Here is a 20,551-nt window from a genome sequence, read left to right as displayed (position 1 = left end):
GTGCTTAGAGAGTTTGCTTGCAAAGATTAGAACTTGATATTGTCTTGTTTAATCTGTTGCATTGCTTGTGATATTGGGAATCAAACTTGATGATTAGTCAAGGATTGATCCCAATACTATTGTGTCTCATCTTTTCTGGAATTTGAGTGATGTTTCAGGTTCACAAGATGTGCCTTGGTTCACCATCCATTCGAGTTGAAAGTAGGAGACGTTTTCCCATTGTGTGTGCAATGGAGAGTTGATACAAGAGTGGTGATGTACCACTGGTGTGAAGACTCACTGAAGCTCACTTGCAAGCTTGAACCTATATTCAATCCAAGCTTGAGGAGGAGAGTTAAGTGAGCTATCTGGCGGTTCAAGAAGGTTCAAGAAGTCCATTGGAAGCATCTGAAGAAGGAGCCATTCGGGTTTACGCTGTGGCGAGTCTATCCAAGAGAGTGCTCAACCTAAGACAGAATACTCTTGGCTGTGAGAAGATGAAGGCTACTCTATCAATGCGGCTTCTAGTGTGAGGTGGTTGAAGAGATAACTGAGGCTTCCACAAGCATCCCATTCAAGATGGCGAGTTCAAGAAGAGGCTGCAATGGTGTGTGTGTGCGGATCATGAAGCCATCCATCCTAACTTGTTCCTGTGAGAGTCTCAAGCTTGAGGGGGAAGGTTAAAGAGCTTCTATGATCCGTGAGAGTTTGATCAGTGAGGAACTCAAGTGGCTAGTTCAGAGCAGCCACCCCTCACCATCTAAACAAGGGGGTTAACCTTATCTATTCTTTATATACATTCATGATAGGTTTATCTCTTGAGAACTGATACACTTGTGGGATAATATATCAGGTACTTGTAACTCTATGAAGAGGCTGATCTGGTGTGTCCGAGCACTTCAACCTAAAGAGAGGTTAGGTGAAAAGGGGAGAGACCAAGACCAGGCTGTAAGAAGAGTACAAGGCGTGGGATGAAGTGAAGAGGCCATGATCCAGAGTCTTTGTGTCTATCACACTGATACTAAGACACAAAGATGATACTAAGACACAAAGACTCACTGGCCAATCCCTAGGCCTTAGAGACTTTACTCTTTTTCCCTCATCAAGGTTTTGTCCCAAAGGGTTTTCCTTGGTGAAGTTTTTAATGAGAAAGTTCTTCAAGCTTCCAAGCTTGACTTAGGATCAGCTAGAGTCAAGCTTGAGGGAAAGTGTTAACTTGAAGAAAAGAAGTGGAGAAACCAAAGGTATTGAGTAGAGTTGAGACTTGTACAAAGATAAGGCAAGACCTTCAGAGATTGTATATCAAGAGTCCTGAAGAGTCTGAAGGTGTCCAGAAGTGATCTGATGAGTGTTCTAAGTAAGGGCAAAGTCTAGGAGAGACTTATAAGATGTTGAGGAGCAAATGGGCGAGTGTGCAAACATAGGGCGAGGCCGTACGGCCATGTATGGCCCTATACGGACCGGTACGTCCGGAGAGATCACAACTCGCCCATTTGAGATGTTTTGAGACTGTGCAAAGCCTGGGCCAAGATGTGCAAGCTTAGGGCATGATCAGAATATGTCCGGGAGGCTTTGTGCAATCTTAGGGTGTTCAGAGAAGGGTCTGGTCGGATGGAATCAAATGAGCATCAAAAAGATGCCTTTGGATTACTCATGGAAGCAAGCGACCAATGGGAACTGCTTTGGGGCTGATTGGCTACTTTAGTAAAGAGACACGCAGATTATTGTTGTAAAGGAAGAGCAGCCTTGACTATGAATCTGGACAGGTATATGGACATATACAAAGGAGCCTAAGAAGAACCAATCAGAGACCAGCCTTGTTTGAATCAACCAATAAGGCAACATCCTCTCTTCTCCAATCAGATCATCTTATCCTTATGACAAACATGACCATCTCATCCACACCATCCATTTATCTTCAAGTATTATCATTCATTAGATTTAGGTTATGAGATTGCAAATGTAAAACTCATATATAAAGCCTTAGATGGCGATTTGTATGAACTAAGTGAGTAAGGGGGATTTCCCCTCTCTTTCATGGAATTGAAAAACTTGTTCTTGAATCTGAAACTCTAATCTCTAAACACTTATTCTCTTAGTCTCTGAGTCTCTTAATCTCTTATACACTCACATAAACACTCTCCCTAGTCTCTCTCTCAAATCGCCTAGTTCAAGCTCTCATCTTACTCCATTGGAGTTTATACACACTCACACATACAACCAGAGTAGTACTCTATAAAACCTCATAGGTGTATATCTGCTACCGAATTACGATAGATTAGTAACTCAGTTGCTCAATGTTTACGACTGATTAGTGACGTTTTCGTGACTGATTTGCGACTATCTTGTGACTGTTATGTACACGATTTTGGTGTATGGTTTTTGAATTTATTGTTCTGTTAGATTTGTTATTTAAACCTGCTAATAATAATAATAATTGATAACAATAAAAATTATTTTGAAACCAGAAAAGGTTCTACTAACAAACATCCAAAAGAACTCCAACACTTTAGGAGTTTTCAAGTTTCAAACATCCAAAAGAAAATTTAAGTGCATAATAAAAATACACAAGTAGGGAAATGCTTGACCTAAACATGAGGGGATCATATGAAGTTGTTTCTTCGGAGATGAAGTCCAAGAATCTCTGGTCTATGGAGGACAAGTAATTCCAAACGAGTGTCAACTCGTCGATAGTAGTCTGCTGAGCAGCTGCAACTCTGGAACGCTCTTCCTCAGCCTTTGCCGCGGCAGCAGCAACCTGGGTACGCTCTTCCTCAGCCTTTGCAAGAAGAGCAGCTTGTTCTTTTATTTGGCTCTGAGCTTCATCAAGTTGCTCTTCCAACTTCATGAAAGAGGAGAAGCTTCTTGGATCATTTGGCATTTCTTTAAGTCGGTTCTGCAAACTTCCAAGGCCATAAATTTTTTCTCTGTCATTGGTGAAAGTGGCCTACAAAAAGAAAATCAATAGTGAGAGACTATATCAATAACAAGCAAAATCAACCAAAAACATAAGACATAAACTTTGACGGTAAGAAATTTAACCTGAATAAACAGCTCATTATCCTCTTCAACTGATAGTGGTGGATGCTTCCCGTCCGAGGTGTTGGACATGGACTTTGTCCCCAACAAGGCTTATAAGATAATGGACTCAGCCCATTTAAAAGGGGGGTCACTAGGAAACCCTAGACCTCTTCTTTCTATAAATAAGGAGCCAACCTCCTTTGAGACTCTCTGGGGGGCTCTCTTTTGGTCTCTCCTCCATCTCTCTCTACTTCTAGAGAGAGAAACACCTCAACATATGCTTTCATCTAGGCACTTGTGATCCTTTGTTGTAGAACTACGATTGGCTTGATCCCCTTTCGGGGTACGTAGGCAACCCTTCACCGGGTTCAGCTATTAAACACTTTTTTTCTATTCTCTTCGAGTCGGCTCCATCAAGTTCAAGCTCAGCATGAAGGCTTCTCCTAACCCCACAAATGAGTCCTCGTCTCTTTCATTCACTAGTTTGTTGATAGTTCTCAGATCAAACACGAGGTCTCGGTGTGATCAGTCTCAATGCCGGCCAACTTAGCTTCTTTTTTTTCTTCTTGTAAGCCTCAGCAACTTGATCAACATTGAAATCGCTAAAGGTTCCATCTGATTTTGTATAAGCTCTGATGAATACTTCACCCAAGCTCACTGGTCTTCCCAATTCAACAATCTGAGGTGAAATGGAAGAAAAATTAGTATATAATGTTAAAAAACCAAACATACTAATCACATTGAATCACTAAGCAGTAGGGACTCACCATCTCTTGTTCGATTTGCATATAAGACATTTGGCCAGAGTTATGCTTGTGAACACCAAGACCTTGACGATCAGACAATCTAGCTGCTGATGTTGTCGAACTCTTTGCAACCGCTGCGCCAGTGTCCCAATAGTCGGTCATTTTTTCCAGAGTGTGTCGTGTATCCAAGTCAGTTGTCCCGAGAAGTCCTTGCTGTGCTGGCCATGTCTTTCATACGTTTTTGACAAATGGCCTCAAAATGTTCTTGAACAACACCAGTCAATGATGGATGCCATGTGTGATTTTTTTCTACAAAAGAACATAGAAGATGAGTGTTAGCCATCAAAAACCAAAGATTAAAAAAAACAGAGTCTAACACTTACTTGAAGCTGAAGTTATAACAATTAAAATTACTGAAGTCATTAAAATGACTGAATTAGAACAATAATAATTATAACAACTCAAAGACAGAGAAGAGACAGAGAAGCTTACAGCGAATTCCACAAAGTTACGTTCTTGTCTGGTGTCTAGGCACACGAGACCAGCAGTAGTAAGGCTTATCAAACTTGTTGGTAAAAATCTTGGTAATCTTCTTAGCGCATCTCCAACCACCTCTATTTCTACCTCTATAATAGCATTTAGAGACAAAATAACTCCAACCCATCTCTATTTTTGCTTCTAAAAAAGAGATTGCTATTTTTTCTTCTATTTATAGAGTAAGAAATAACATTCCTCTATTTTTTGCTAAATATGTAGAAATCTCTGTTTTAGATAAATACATTGGAGCAAACCCCATTTCTATTATAGAATTCTTCTATTTTAGAGGTAAAAATAGAAGAATTCATTGGAGATGGTCTTAGTCAACCTCGACTTGTCATAATCAAACCTACAAACATATAATTATCATCAATAAACTCAGAGAAACTGAAGATAAACCTATAAAATACAAATTTAAATTGAAAAGGTGATTATAACAGGTTTAATGAAATCTTTTTTAAGCAAAACACAAGAAGACAAGCGTAGACCATAACTGATCATCAATAAATCTACATACTTGACAGATTGCAGCTACATTTCTACAATTTTTCAGTACCATGAATCATCAACAACTGCGGCTAAACACATAAATGACAATTGTAGCAAAGGAACACAAAATGGTAATTACCATGTTGTTCCAGGCTCAAGGTTGCGAGACATGACGGTTGTATTCTTCTCTCGGTCTGGCTAGTTTAGGAGGGAGTTCAAATGATCCGTCTGGCCAGGGGCGAGATTAGGTTGAACCGGAGCCTCTACATATATCAGACATATCCTCTTCCTCTTCTGGGATATGAGAATTTTGTGCTTCAGAACTGTGAGGCGATTGAGATGCTCGAACTGGAGCCGCTTGAGATGGTGGAAGTGGGTTCATATGTTCAGTCGATTGAGTTTGTCGCTGTTGAGGTTGAGACGTAGCAGCAGCTGGAGTGAGAGACGACGGAGCTGTGCACAAGGTAGGAAGGTCGTAGTCGGAAACATCTTTCTTGGACACGGATAATCGCGAAAAGACGGGAGAGGATTGTTCTTAGGGAGAACCGGTGGGATGGACTGAGATGGATCCCTCAGTACGAAGTCATACTGCATTGGTAAACTTTCTCACCACTCAAAGATTCGGGTGGAAAATCATTCATAGCGTGTTTTCCCTTCAAAAAGTCCTTTTTGTTCTTCCTCAGTGGATGATCATGAGGAAGAAATCTCCTATGACAATCAAACCAACATGTCTTCCTTCCATTAGACAGATAAAAAGCTTTTGTATCTTCCATGCAAATTCGACAAGACAACTTACCATGAGTCATTCATCGTGATAACATGCCATATGCCGGAAAGTCGCTTATCGTCCACAGAAGCACGACTTTAAGATTAAAATTTTGATTCAAGGAGACATCGTATGCTTCAACTCCAATAGACCACAACTCTTTTAACTCCGCAATCAGGGGGTTGAGGAAGATATCTAGACTTGCTCGCGGGTGATTTGGCCTAGAATTCAAAATTGTGAGAAACAAGTACTATGTATTCATGCACATACCAGGGGGTAGATTATAGGGAGTCAAGATCACTGGCCACAACGAATGATTATTAGACATTCCAAATGGATTGAATCCATCCATACATAAGCCGAGATAAACATTGCGAGGTTCCTCAGCAAACCGGGGATGAAGATCTTGAAAATGTTTCCACTCTGCCGCATTTGACGGATGACACATTTCACCCTCCTTTGCTTGGTGCTCTGCATGCCATCTCATCGCTGCTGTTGTCTTCTTGCTCTGATACATTCTCTTCAATCTGTCAGCAATAGGTAAATACCACATATGAATATGGCACTTTGGTTCTATGAAGTTTGCTTATAGGTTTCCATCTTGGTGCATCACAAAACTGACACTTATCCCACCTTTCATCCTCTTTCGATAAGATCATACAATTGTTAACACACACATCAATTGTATAGTATGGGAGGCCTAAATTGCGCATCAACCTTTCTGTCTCGTAATGTGAACCGGTTGATTGGTTTCTAGCTGGTAAATAGTCCGTCAACATTTCACATACCGAATCCACACACTTTTCACTCATATTATAATATGCCTTATTTTGCATAATCCTAGACGCTAATGATAACTACTAGTGACCTTCTCGACAGCCATCATATAAATGATTTTTCGCTCCTTCTAACAAGTCGTAGAATTTCTTAGAGTGGTTGCATTTCGGATCTACTATATTTTGATAACTACCATCATGTTGATGGTTATCAAAATTCACATTATCACGAAATGCATCATTCACTATTTTGACATATGTATCTTCTACTACATTACCAACTTCTTCACTACCACTAAAATGCGTCAGATCAACGTAACTTGTTCCTAATGCCATATCAAGTTCTTCTCCATGCTTGTACGACACATAATAGTCGAGCATAAAACCCTTTACTATATATATTTCAAAATTCTTTTCCCCTGGAGAAATTTCCCATGTTTGCAAACACTACAAGGGCAAAAGAACTTACCCCCATTACTCTGTGTTAGAGGCTGCCTATTTGCAATGTCATGAATTGCTCTACCCCCGCTACGAACTCTTCCGAGAAGTTCCATGTTTTTACATTGATCCTCTTGTACATCGAATCTCGAAAATTAGTGTAGTTGTAATTGCCTCACATTATATGAGTGAACGATTTTTTTTTAAAAAAAATTTCTTCTTCCAAGCTTGACACAATAACAAATGTCTCGGTTATGTATATATATAGAAACTTTTATGACTGTTTTGCTACTGCCCTCCGACTGAATTTGTGACTGATTTATTTAGTCGTAAAAAGTTGGTCCACCTAACTAGCGACGACATTCACGTGTTTTACACCAGTTTTTATCGACTGAAATGTTACTGTTTAACCCTAAATATTTCCATTTCTAAACAGTCGCCAATTTTGCGACCGATGGCCGACCGATATTTACCGACTTCATATTAGTCACAAATCAGTTGTGAATTTATGACTACGTTGCTACTGTTTTTTTCTGTCGATATTTAGCGACTGATTCACGACTGTTTTATTTTGGTCGCTCGTTGTTCACTACACAATCGGTAATCAGTCAGTAAATTTAGTGTCTGCATAGGCAGTCGGTAAAATCAGTCGGCAAATACGTGCTTTTTTGTAGTGTTACCTCCACACAAAAAAGGCATGAATATACAAATTACTCAATGAGGACGCTCAAAACCGCCCACATGCAACTCAATAATCAAATTCCACGTTCCATTCTAACAACCTAGCAGTCTCATTCTTTCAACCTAGCAAACAGTTTCAATCATTAATTACTTAGTCATTTTCCTCTTACTTGTCCATTTTCATACATTCAAAACTAACAACTTAGCAGATGGTTCTATAATTCCTTTACATTAGCCTTTTCTAACATTTCGACCGGAAGGTCCATTATGATGTGTCCGTAGCCAAACATGCTGCCTTAGCTAATCTGCGGCCGTACTTAAATCTGCAGTCGTTACCAATCTGCAGTCGTAGCCAAACCTGCGTCCATAGCAAAACCTGCGGCCGTAGCCAAACATGCGATCCGTCGATCCATTACGGCCCATAGCAATCCTACAGCCGGAGCCAACCTGGAACTGAATGCCTTTCTCGGCTAAAGCCGTCATACACGACCTATAGCCAAAATATGATCATAATATCTTTACGGCCCAAAGTCAAAACATACTTTCCTTTTAATTTCATTGCTTAATCATGTGTTTTCCTTATATAATTTAATTCGTCTTTTTATGTTCTCTCCTTAATTATTCTCATCCTTAATCCATTTTTATAAACATTTTTGAGTTCACATACAAATTCTTTTCAAGATTAGTTCTACTTTCATTCAATAAACATATCAATTTAAACATGGCATCATCACACACAATCTAACATGCAAATTTAGTAAGATAAACTATTATGACAAAAATATAAACTATTAAGCTGCCACGAATCACACTCTCACCTTAGCTGAATCTCTAGAATTCAAAGAATCAGAACTTCCTAGTGTTTTTTGGCAAAGAACTCTTTAGCTCCTCCTCTTTCGATCCCTCTTCTCGAACTTCTCTCTCTACCAGCTCATTCCTACTCTGACTTCTCTCTAAACTCGTTTTTCTTGGTTTTGCGAAAAATGAGAGCTCAATGGGTCCTTATAGGCATGAGCACATTTATCCGGAATCGAAGAACCGAACTAAACAAAACCAAAAATGAGGTTTGGTCCGGGTTTGGATCCTACCAATTATCCAAACGAATCTTATATTCTAGAACCAAAGAGCCAAAACTCAACCGGAACTGAACCGAATTAAGAACTGAATGTGTAACCAAATTTCTATAATATAATATAATTTATATACTTATAAATATTAACTAAATTTAAATTTAAAATAATCAAATAATTTGAAAATATTATTTATAAACATATACCCAAAAAACAAATTACCAAAATACATTTTCTCTAAAATATTTTAAATTATCTGGATTATCCAAATTTTTATACAAGAATTCGAAAAATCTGATATTTAATCTGGAAAACCTGAATATTTGGATTTTTAACCCAAATTAACTGAATTAGATCCGAAATTATCTCGAATATTGGTTGGTTCCTAATTTTGTTACCCGAACCGAACTGAGAACCGAACCCGAAACTGAGAACTAAAAGCCCATGATTAAATCCTTAAATAGGATTATCCAAGCTTCCTCTCCAAACCATACACTTAATGCTGATTTTCTTATGGTTTGGTCAAAGATCACAATCAATGACCTGACTCATCTCTAGGACACTTAACTTATCTGAACATGATTTGATTCTTTAGAATACCTTCAACAAAGATCTTCATTTTAAGGGTGGTTGAAGTTCAAGTTAAGCATTATAAACATACTATAACTGGGTTTTTTTTTACAACAGAATGTTATTTCATTTCTAAAACAAACGATCGTCTAAGAAGTTAGAATGGACTAGAATAATCAGCAAAGCAAATATTTCTATGAAATGATCGAATGGTTCTAGCCTAAAAGTATGCAGTAACATTTATTCTCCAAAATATATAACATTAGGCATGTTCTTTTTACGGTCGTTGTCGCAGCGTTCAGCATCTCAAAATTTACGCATCAAAATCGGGAAAATAAATGGTGGAGAACAAACGAGATGCCGCTACGATTACTTTTTACAAGGGCCGCTGGTATTTTCCGTGACACTGTGTAAAACAGCGACAGTTAAACGAGAGCTGCATCTGATTTTAATGGTGGAAAGTATGGCTGCCAGCGGTGTTCTCCACATATTTGGGTAAGAAGTCAGTTATAATTTTGGTTATTCACCGTTGCGTCAGCGACCGTAAAAAGAACATGCCTCTTAGCCATGTTCGGTACTCGGACACTGACGCAGCAGTGAGCGGTCAAAATTATAAATGGCTTCATGCCCAAGTTTGTGGAGAACAACACTGGCAAACATACTTTTCACCAATTAAATTAGACGCAACTCTCGTTTAACTGCCGCTATTTTACACAGCGTCACAGAAAAACACCAGAACCTTTGTAAAAAGTGATCGCAGTGGCAGCTCGTTTGTTCTCCACCATTTATTTTCCTTATTTTGATGTGTAAATTTTGACGCTGGAAGTGATCGCGGCGTCCGAGTACCGAACAAAGGTTATTGTGAAAAGACTGATTCTTTATAATCATTCTTTTAAATAAATTAGTTGATATGTACTAATTAAATCATTAGGCTACTTTGCAAGTTGCAGCTATCATTAGACACAGTAAAAAGAGATGATTAATTAAATAATTAAATGGGAAGAAACGAGTGAAGAGGGTGAGACGAAACCGCGTTAAAGACATTTCCTTGTTTGAAAGTGAACCATCCCCTCTCTCTCCTTCACCGTCATCATAACAGATCTTATCACTCTGATTGATGATTCAACGCTTCCGATTACACAATCAGAAACAGCAACACATATAATATACGGGAAAATCGCATAAAAACTCTAGAGGTGGCAACTCACTTGCATTTTAAATTCCGAGAATATTTCACAAGTACTTTAAACCTCCAAAGTAATTACTTATATCAAAACAAATTTTCAATCTGGCTTACTTGTACGTCAAGTTAAAATGGTTATATGTACTGTTCAAAAATTAATGACAGTTTTTTATAATTATTTTATTAGTAAATAAATATGAAAATACATAAAATATAAAAATTCGTAAAAAAATGCAAAACAAATCATAAAAATCACTAAAAATTCATAAAACAATCAAGAAATTCATTCAAAGAAAATTTAAACTATTTTATTAATAAAATAAATATAGAATACATAAAATATAAAAATTCATAAAAAAAATTAAAACAAATCACAAAAGTCACTAAAATTTTAAAAAAATAAAAAAAAAATTATCAAAGAAAGTTAAATTATTTTATTAATAAAATAAAAATAAAATAAAGAAAATATTAAAATATTAAAAATTATAAAAATTATAAAAATTAAAAAACATAATAAAAAGTCATAAAAATAAAAAAAATAAAAATTTATTTCATTTATTAATAAAACAAATATAAAATACAGAAAATATAAACTGGACACCCTCAAGCTATCATTAGTATCCATTCTTCCCTTTAAAAAATCTTGAACTTTTCCAAATCCAACCAACACACAGAATATAACAGATAAAAAATCCAAAATAGTAGTTAGCTTCTGGATTATGATTACTCTAATTCAGATTAGAAAAATTTATTATCTTCAAACAATTCTTGTGAACCAAACCAAGAAAATAATATAAATATTTTTTGTGAATTTTTTTGATTTTTGTGATTTTTTATGACTTTTTCTGATTTGTTTTAGATTTTTTATGATTTTTTGTATTTTCTGTACTTTTTTATTTATTTTATGAATAAAATAATTTAAATATTTTGTGATTTTTGTATTTTTACGAATTTTAATGATTTTAATGATTTTTTTTATTTTTTATTTTTTTTTTATGTTTTATGTATTTTTATTTAGTTTTTTAATGAAATAATTTAATTTTTGGTGAATTTTTTTTTATTTTTTGTGAATTTTAGTGATTTTTATGATTTGTTTTGAATTTTTTTATTAATTTTTATTTTCTGTATTTTATATTTATTTTATCAATAATATAATTTTTAAAAAAAAATGGTGAATTTTTGTGGATTTTTAGTGACTTTTATGATTTTTTTTTTCAATTTTTTCATGAATTTTTATATTTTATACTTATTTTACTAATAAAATAATTTTAAAAAATTCACGTCATGAACAGTACCGATTTCTCGTATAATATTTATAAAGAAATAAACATTTTTTTCTTTTGTTATTTTGACTTAACCTTAAACAAGCATTGACGAACATATATCTTTCAAGAGTTTTTCACCATTACTTCGCTCATTTCCCAGAAATATTAATCAGAATCTTAATCCTAATTTTTTCCATCGTCTACAAGCTGTTCTGCTATACTGGTACAAGATCCTCTGTCTTTGTTATTTCTCTTTAGTTACATATTCCTCATGTTATGTATTGTTTGTTTTGATTCTTTTGTAAATCATCGATGAACATTTAAACAAATTTCTCAAGATACAAATTTCCAGGAGCTTTTGTCTTTTGTCGTCTTGATTAAATTACAAACATTTATGATTTCTGATGCTTGATCTGATGCGGGTTTGTCTGATTTGCTTCTCTGGTTTGATTTGGTGTTCTTGTCTATATCTTTCACCATTCAACAGTATTGGTTGGATGAGGACAAGAAGAAAGTGAATATAAAGTTTCATGGGCAATTCATGTCGTGGTTCTTTCAAAGACAAAATCTACGAGGGCAATAACAACAGTAGGCCCGAGGAGAACTCCAAAACCACCACCCACGTTTCCTCCCTTCCTTCTCCGACCGCAGAACAAGACGAAGATCCTAATAAGGACAGCAGCAGCAACAACAAGAATCCTGTTCTTGTGCTTCCTGTAAAGGAACCCATTATGCGGCGTAACATGGACAACCAAGCATACTACGTTCTTGGTCACAAGACTCCTAACATCCGTGATCTTTACACCTTGAGCCGTAAGTTAGGACAGGGACAATTCGGAACCACGTACCTTTGCACCGAGGTTGCAACAGGTGTTGATTACGCTTGCAAGTCTATATCCAAGCGCAAGTTGATATCTAAAGAAGATGTTGAGGATGTTAGGAGGGAGATTCAGATAATGCACCATTTGGCTGGTCACAAGAACATTGTTACCATCAAAGGAGCTTATGAGGACTCTTTGTATGTTCACATTGTGATGGAGGTTTGCGCTGGCGGTGAGTTGTTTGATAGGATTATTCAGAGAGGGCATTACAGCGAGAGGAAAGCTGCCGAGTTGACCAAGATCGTTGTCGGTGTTGTTGAGGCGTGTCATTCTCTTGGTGTCATGCATAGAGACTTGAAGCCTGAGAATTTTTTGTTGGTTAATAAGGATGATGATTTCTCTCTCAAGGCCATTGATTTTGGTCTCTCCGTTTTCTTCAAACCAGGTAATGTTAGTATCTAGTTTAGTAAATGCAGAGAGAATATTTGATAAATATTCCAAATATATGATTATCTAGTTTATTATTTATTAATAGGATCTCAACGAATTTAAGAAGGCATTGATCTTAGCTATTCGAAGACTAAAACAGATCTTTGTGTTATCGTAGCTTCCGATGCATCATTTAGCGTCAAACCATCTTTAGGAAAATTATAGAGCCTTATTTGGTTGTAGTGGATTCGATAGTATGTGTTATCTTAGATGAAGAATCTTATTTTGCTGCACCTTTACAACTTAAGTGCTTGTTATTGATCTCTAGAAAGCTGTTTTGCTTTGCCTAAATGTGTTTTTGTACTATAATCTTAGGCCAAATATTCAAGGATGTTGTTGGAAGTCCATACTATGTTGCTCCTGAGGTTCTTCTAAGACATTATGGTCCAGAAGCTGATGTGTGGACTGCTGGTGTTATTCTCTATATTCTACTAAGTGGTGTCCCTCCTTTCTGGGCAGGTATGTGTGCTGGTGTATAACTGCTTAAGATGAGTTCTCTTAAAGAGATTTACTTAAGTTTGGTTTTGTGTTTTTTTTTTTGGGATCAGAAACACAGCAAGGAATATTTGATGCTGTCTTGAAAGGAGACATAGACTTTGAGTCAGATCCGTGGCCTGTTATATCAGACAGTGCTAAAGATCTGATCAGGAAGATGTTATGCTCCAATCCCTCTGAACGCTTGACCGCTCATGAAGTCTTGCGTACGTAATCATTTTATCTTCAATAAGCAGTTACATTTTCTTTTGGTAACCACACAACGTAAGACTATTATATATCTTTTGTTCAGGTCATCCATGGATCTGTGAGAACGGAGTTGCACCAGATAGAGCACTTGATCCTGCTGTGATGTCTCGTCTCAAACAGTTTTCTGCAATGAATAAGCTAAAGAAGATGGCTCTAAAGGTGATAGCTGAGAGCCTCTCAGAAGAAGAGATTGCAGGTTTAAGAGCAATGTTTGAGGCAATGGATACTGATAACAGCGGTGCAATCACTTTTGATGAGCTCAAAGCCGGACTGAGAAGATACGGCTCAACTTTAAAAGACACTGAGATCCAAGATCTTATGGAAGCGGTAAAATACTATATACTATTTCATTTCTCTATATAGGCAGACAATGACCGTAGCTATGTTGTTGTGTCTTAGGCTGATGTGACAACAGTGGTACAATAGATTACAGTGAGTTCATTGCAGCGACGATCCATCTGAATAAACTAGACAGAGAAGAGCATCTTGTGTCTGCGTTTCAGTACTTTGATAAAGACGGAAGTGGTTACATCACCATTGATGAGCTGCAACAATCTTGCGTGGAACATGGGATGACCGATGTTTTTCTTGAAGATGTAATCAAAGAAGTGGATCAAGACAATGTAAAGCTTTCCCTCTTGACATGTTTTTGACCAATGTTCTACCTCTTCATGCTGATAAAACTTATGTTTCTTTTTCGTGTTACAGGATGGACAGATTGATTATGGAGAATTTGTTGCCATGATGCAAAAGGGAAATGCTGGTATCGGGAGACGAACAATGAGAAATAGCCTAAACATCAGCATGAGAGATGCGTAGGCACACATACACACATACACACTACACAACAGCGTCTTGAATCATTTGCTTGGTGAGGCTGCAAAAGTTTCCACGGAATCAGTTTACATCTTCAATCACAGAAAAGGCTGAAGAGAAAACCGGATTTAAAGGTGCAGAAAGGCAGCTGAATCACTTGGAAGGTTTGAGTTTAAAATGTTTTAAAAAGCTACTGTATGATTATTGGTGGATGAACAAGCAAAAAGTGTTTCCTTATGTTTCATCAGTAGCTGTGAGGACTATTTATATTGTCTCTCTCTTTTGGGTTTGTTTGTTTGTAACAATTGTCTAAGTTTGGTGAGCTTTTTTTTATTTCCATTGTTGAAAGCTTTAAACCTTTTTGAGTTCTTGAGAGATCAATCGTCTTCCATTAAAGCGCATGTGTTATATAAGTTACAAGTCTAGGCCGTTCACCATTTCTCTAGGTATAAATGCATAAGTACATGAGCATATACATATGTATGAACGCGTAAGTGTATACATATTCATATTCATATATGAAAAGAATGTGGAATATGATGAGCTAATAAGTCTCAATCATGTAATCAAAGTGATGTTTTGGAACCAAACTTCAGGTTGTTCGAAACTATCAATCATACATTGGTCCCATTATGGTAGATTGGAACATGACAGGAAAACCCATGTTCTCCCCACTTGTTTTATAATCTATTACGGCATATATATACCCTTCACAATTCACACCACATGCATTGAATTATTTTTGTGTCACCTTTAGTTAGTGTATTCCATAATATAGTCAAATAGATTGGATTTCATGATTTCCATTCAGCTACACTGCATGTTTTTTCTTATATTTACTTAAGATTCATGATTTTTTTTTTTTTTACTATTTTATAACCTATGTTTAGAGTTTTTATGGAGTCAAAGTATTTCTTTTGAATTCTTTGGAGTCTTTTGGTGTTCTCTTAGAGTTTTCACATGTTAAGATATATTTGAAATAAAACAGGTCGAATTGGATGCACAAAGAAATTGAAGATGGAGAACTGTGAAGATGCGTCAGAAGTAATAGATAGAAGACTTTTTACCGATGGATTATTCTAAAATTTTGACACAAGATATATAATTGAATTAACTTTCCAATGCCGTTGGTTTGAGAACGATCCATCGGTTCGATCAAAAGTTATGTGTTTTGCACTTAAGTCTGTTATGTCTGCTAGTTTAATAAGAGAAAAAAAAGAAGAAATTTTGGTTTTCTTTATTTTCGGTTTGGTTTTCCCTAACACTAGACCAAGACGATGATCCTCGCGAAGCGGCTAGGGTTCTCACCAAAATCCCCAAATCTCCCCCCAAATCCCCAGAAATTGATCTGATAACCCTAGATCTCATTCAGCAAGACAAGCAGAAGGTCACGCTGTACCCATTAAGCTCACATAGCTTTCTATTCCGAAGAAATCTTCTCCTCTACCCACTAGTTTCAAACCACGATCCCCAGATCCAAACGCCCCACCTCGAACCCTCGCTGGAGACTGAAAGATTCTCTCTTTAGGCCCTAGTGGCTTATCATTAGGCCTTTGTGGCTTTTCATTAGACCATTGTGGTTTCTCAGGTCAGTAACAAAATGTTTCGTCCCAAAAAGAAGAAAGAGCTCTCCTTGATGGAGGAACTCAAAGAGCTCGAGCTGCTAGAAGAGGGAGAGATGGTCGACATCCCGGACCTAGAAAACGACGACCTCATTCAAGAAAACTCTCTTAGCGTGATTGTACGATGCCTCAACCCTACTGTACACAAAGTCGGTGGCCTCGTCAAAGCCCTTCCCCCGATATGGGGCTTGGAAGATAGAGTTCATGGAAGAGGAGTGGGAGCAGACAGAGTCCAGTTCATCTTCCAATCGGACATAGACCTTCACCATGTACTCACGAGAGGCCCTTGGTTTGTGAATGGCTGGATAGTTTCTCTTGACCAATGGTCACCCTCCCCATCTCCAGATTTCCTCCACAAAATCCTATTCTGGATCGGAGTCCGAGGACTCCCCGTCCATCTCCTAAAGAAGCAAGCCGTCGACAGTCTCATTGGACCTCTGGGAAAGATAGAAAAGGTAGAGCTGCACGCCAAGAACTCTACCTCCGTGGAATACATTCGAACTCAAGTATGGATCAATACAGATGAGCCACTCCAGTTCAGGCGTACAGCTCGCTTCAAGTCAGGAGAAGTAATACCTACTGAGCTGGAATATGAGAGACTCATCAAAGTCTGCTTCCTCTGCAAGCACCTCACGCATGATCAAACAAAGTGCCCCTATCAAGTTCTACCCCAGGAGCAGCATCAGAACGTCGCCGTACCACGACGAAGCAACCAGACCCAAGGAGGATCCCTGAGAAAAGACCAACAAGGTGGGCAAAACTCCAAAGCGACAGTAAAAGCTCCCCGAACAACTCACTCTCGAGCAACTCAATCTCGCGCAACAAGTCGCAGAGAAACAATACCTGCTGCAGCTCCATACAGGAAGACGAGCCAGAAAGGGAAGGCTATCGCTGGAGAATCAAGTCGAGTATGGAAGCAAAAGGAAATTGTTTAAACCCCTAGACTGGAAGGCACAAAATCGAACTCCTCAGGAAAAATATCCGTGCCTTGCAGTAGAGCTACGTCCCCTCCAGAGGCTAACAGAGATTTGGTATCAGTCTTTGAGAGATTAGGAAATGCAGAACCTAACTCCCCCTGCATCGCTGAGCATGATAGAACTGCTGAGGCAAGATCAAGTCACTCCAAGGACTCCTCTAACCACAAAGAATCTCAAGAAGGACGTTCAAGCAAGGGAAGTAGAAGCCGTCCCTCAGTTTTCGAACGACTCGGATCACACTCACAGAACACAGCAGAGGGCACAAAGAACCTCAGAGAAGTCCTATCTTCAAAGAGAAGAAGGCTCAGTAACAGCGGGGACAGGAAAGCAAAGAAGCCTCGAACAGAAACCCATGAAGCTTCAGTGTTTCAAAGACTAGGCACCAAAGAAAGCGGGTCTGGAGAGAAATCAGTAGAAGTTCCAGTTCATTCTGCTCAAGTAGCAGCTACACGCCCTCGCCATTCTGTCCGTAGGATAGTATTGGGGAGCGGTAAAATCTTGGAAGAAGGGTTGATGGATAATTCCAACCCTTCAAAGTCAATATGAGAATACTCAGCTGGAACTGTCAGGGGTTGGGGAATACCCCGACAGTTCGACACCTACAGGAGTTGCTTGGTCAGCATCATCCTGAGCTGTTATTCCTCAGTGAGACCAAAAACAGAAGAAGGTACATAGAAGGTTTGGTAGAAATTTTGGTTTCAGCAACTTGAAAACAGTGGAACCGGTAGGAAAAGGCGGTGGTCTTGCAGTAATGTGGAAAGAAAGTTGCAAGGTTGAGGTACTGCAGGCCAACCGCAGAGTAATAGATTTAAAGATTTAGTGGCAAGACAAAATGTTCTTTCTCACCTGCGTATACGGAGAGCCAATCAAGGGCAAAAGAGGTGACGTTTGGGAAAGGATCACAAGAATTGGTACAACCAGAAATGGAGCATGGGTAATGACTGGCGATTTCAATGAGCTTATTGATCCTTCAGAAAAGATAGGCGGAGCAGCACGGAGTGCAGAAGAAGGCAAAGATTTTCGGCAAATGTTGCATGCTTGTGGCTTTGGAACATAAAACATGTCGGCTACCAATTCTCATGGGCAGGAACCAGGAATAACGAAAATGTCCAATGTAGATTGGACAGAACAGTAGCAAATCAAGCCTGGCTAGATATGTTCCCCCAAGCGTCAGCAACCTATTTACAGAAAGTCTGCTCAGACCACAGTCCAGTCATGACTAGCCTCATTGAGCAAATGTGGAGACAGCAAGCGGGTTTCAAGTATGACCAGCGCTGGATAAAACGCGAGGGTTTCATCACTGCAGTCTCTCAATCGTGGAAGCGACACAGTGCAGGACAAGCGGGATTCCTACGCAAAATCTCTCAATGCAGGAAAGACATCTCCATCTGGAAGAGAGCAGCAAAACCAAACTCCGGTCTCAGAATCCATGAGCTCCACTCCAAGATAGACGAGGCAACACAAAGCTGTTTCAACAAGGGAGAGGAGCTGAGCCTCTTAAGATCTGAGCTAAATGAGGAGTACCATAACGAAGAGATCTTCTGGATGCAGAAAAGCCGACTCAATTGGCTCAGGTCCGGGGACAGGAACACCAAATTCTTTCACGCAGTCACAAAAAACCGTAGAGCACAAAACATGATCCTCAGTCTCATTGATGACAATGATAAGGAGTGGTTTGTGGAAGAAGACCTGGGAAGACTTGCAGACTCCCACTTCAAGCTACTGTATTCTTCAGAAGACGTGGGAATCACCCTAGAAGACTGGAACAGCATACCAGCGATAGTCACAGAAGAACAGAACGCTCAGCTAATGGCACAGATATCCAGAGAGGAAGTGAGAGAGGCAGTGTTCGATATCAACCCACACAAGTGCCCAGGCCCGGACGGCATGAATGTGTTCTTCTTTCAACAATTTTGGGACACAATGGGAGATGATCTCACATCTATGGCGCAAGAATTCCTCAGAACAGGGAAACTTGAAGAGGGAATCAACAAAACAAACATTTGTTTGGTTCCAAAAAAGCTGGAGGCAAAGAGGCTAGTGGAATTTCGCCCCATAAGTTTGTGTAATGTCGCCTATAAGATTGTCTCAAAAGTACTTAGTAAGCGGTTGAAGTCTGTACTACCTTGGATAATAACAGAAACTCAGGCAGCTTTTGTCGAAGACAAACTCATCTCTGATAATATCTTGATTGCCCATGAGTTATTGCACGCTTTGAATTCCAACAACAGCTGTTCCATAGAGTACATTGCAGTGAAAACTGACCTCTCGAAGGCCTTTGACCGAGTAGAATGGTCGTTCCTAGAGAAAGCGATGCGGGCTTTGGGCTTCTCGGACGCCTGGTGCAGAACAATCATGGAATGCGTCGCATCAGTAAGCTACCAGGTGCTTATCAATGGTACTCCTCACGGAGACATCAGACCCATGAGAGGCATTAGGCAAGGAGACCCGCTCTCCCCATATCTCTTTGTAATATGCACTGAAATGCTGGTCCAGAAACTAATCCAAGCTGAAAACTCGGGAGAGATCACAGGCCTAAAGGTGGCGCGTGGAGCTCCTGCAGTCTCCCATCTCTTATATGCTGACGATAGCATGTTCTACTGCAAACAGTCAGACGAAGAGCTCAGCCGCCTAACTGCAATATTACAAGAGTACAGTCTTGCCTCTGGTCAGAGAATAAACTACCAAAAGTCAAGCATTTACTTTGGCAAACACATTCCAAGCGAGAGGAGAGAAGAAATCAAGCTGAAACTTGGAATGGAGCAGGAAGGGGGTGATGGTATATACCTAGGCCTCCCTGAATCTTTTGGAGGCTCTAGAGTATCCATTTTGAGCTTCCTCAAAGAAAGACTCGAGCAAAGAATCGGTGGCTGGCAAAATAGGTTCCTTTCTCCAGCAGGCAAAGAAGTGCTTCTCAAAGCAATTGCTTTAGCTCTTCCAACCTACACAATGTCGTGTTTCCTGGTGCCAAAGACGATATGCAAGAAAATTATGGCTATAATGTCAGATTATTGGTGGAAGAGAAACACAGCGTCAAAAGGAATGCATTGGAGAAGTTGGGAGAGCCTATGCTCCCCAAAGGACAAAGGAGGAGTCGGTTTTAAAGATCTGGAAGCTTTCAACACGGCTCTGCTCGGGAAGCAACTCTGGCGCATTATCACCCAACCAGACTCATTGCTAGCCAGAATCTTCAAAAGCAGATACTTTAGATCCTCCGACCCTCTTAATGCCCCACTAGGATCCCGGCCCTCATATGCGTGGAGAAGTATCCACTCAGCTCAGCATCTGATCAAACAAGGCGCTAAGGTGATCATTGGAAACGGTGAAAACACAAACATATGGAGAGAGAGATGGCTTGGAAGCTCACCTGCGTCACGAATCACCCAAACAAGCACAGTTCCAGAGCCTATTAGGCACCTACTCTCTATGGATATGAAGGTTGCAGATCTGATGATCCCATGTAGAAGAGAGCGGAATGCTAACCTGATCAATAGTATATTCCCCGAAGGAACTCGACGCAAAATCCTCTCCATACACCCACAAGGTCCCATAGGAGAGGAC

General features: G+C 39.0%; 1 protein-coding gene and 1 pseudogene across 1 annotated transcript; both read left to right on the top strand.

Moving 5' to 3' along the window:
• The first annotated feature begins 11,585 nt into the window (after positions 1–11,585).
• On the top strand, positions 11,586–14,759 carry LOC106390379 (annotated as a pseudogene).
• Positions 14,760–15,991: 1,232 nt separating this feature from the next.
• On the top strand, positions 15,992–17,536 carry LOC106393357 (uncharacterized protein At4g02000-like). Its single transcript, XM_013834059.2, has 2 exons — positions 15,992–16,916; positions 16,986–17,536. The coding sequence occupies exons 1-2, from the start codon at positions 15,992–15,994 to the stop codon at positions 17,534–17,536; spliced, it is 1,476 nt and encodes a 491-aa protein (XP_013689513.2).
• Positions 17,537–20,551: the final 3,015 nt, after the last annotated feature.

This window comes from Brassica napus, chromosome C7 (genome assembly GCF_020379485.1).
Source record: "Brassica napus cultivar Da-Ae chromosome C7, Da-Ae, whole genome shotgun sequence".
NCBI lineage: Eukaryota > Viridiplantae > Streptophyta > Magnoliopsida > Brassicales > Brassicaceae > Brassica > Brassica napus.
Note: the sequence above shows the minus strand (reverse complement) of the source record. Positions and strands in the feature narration are given on the sequence as shown.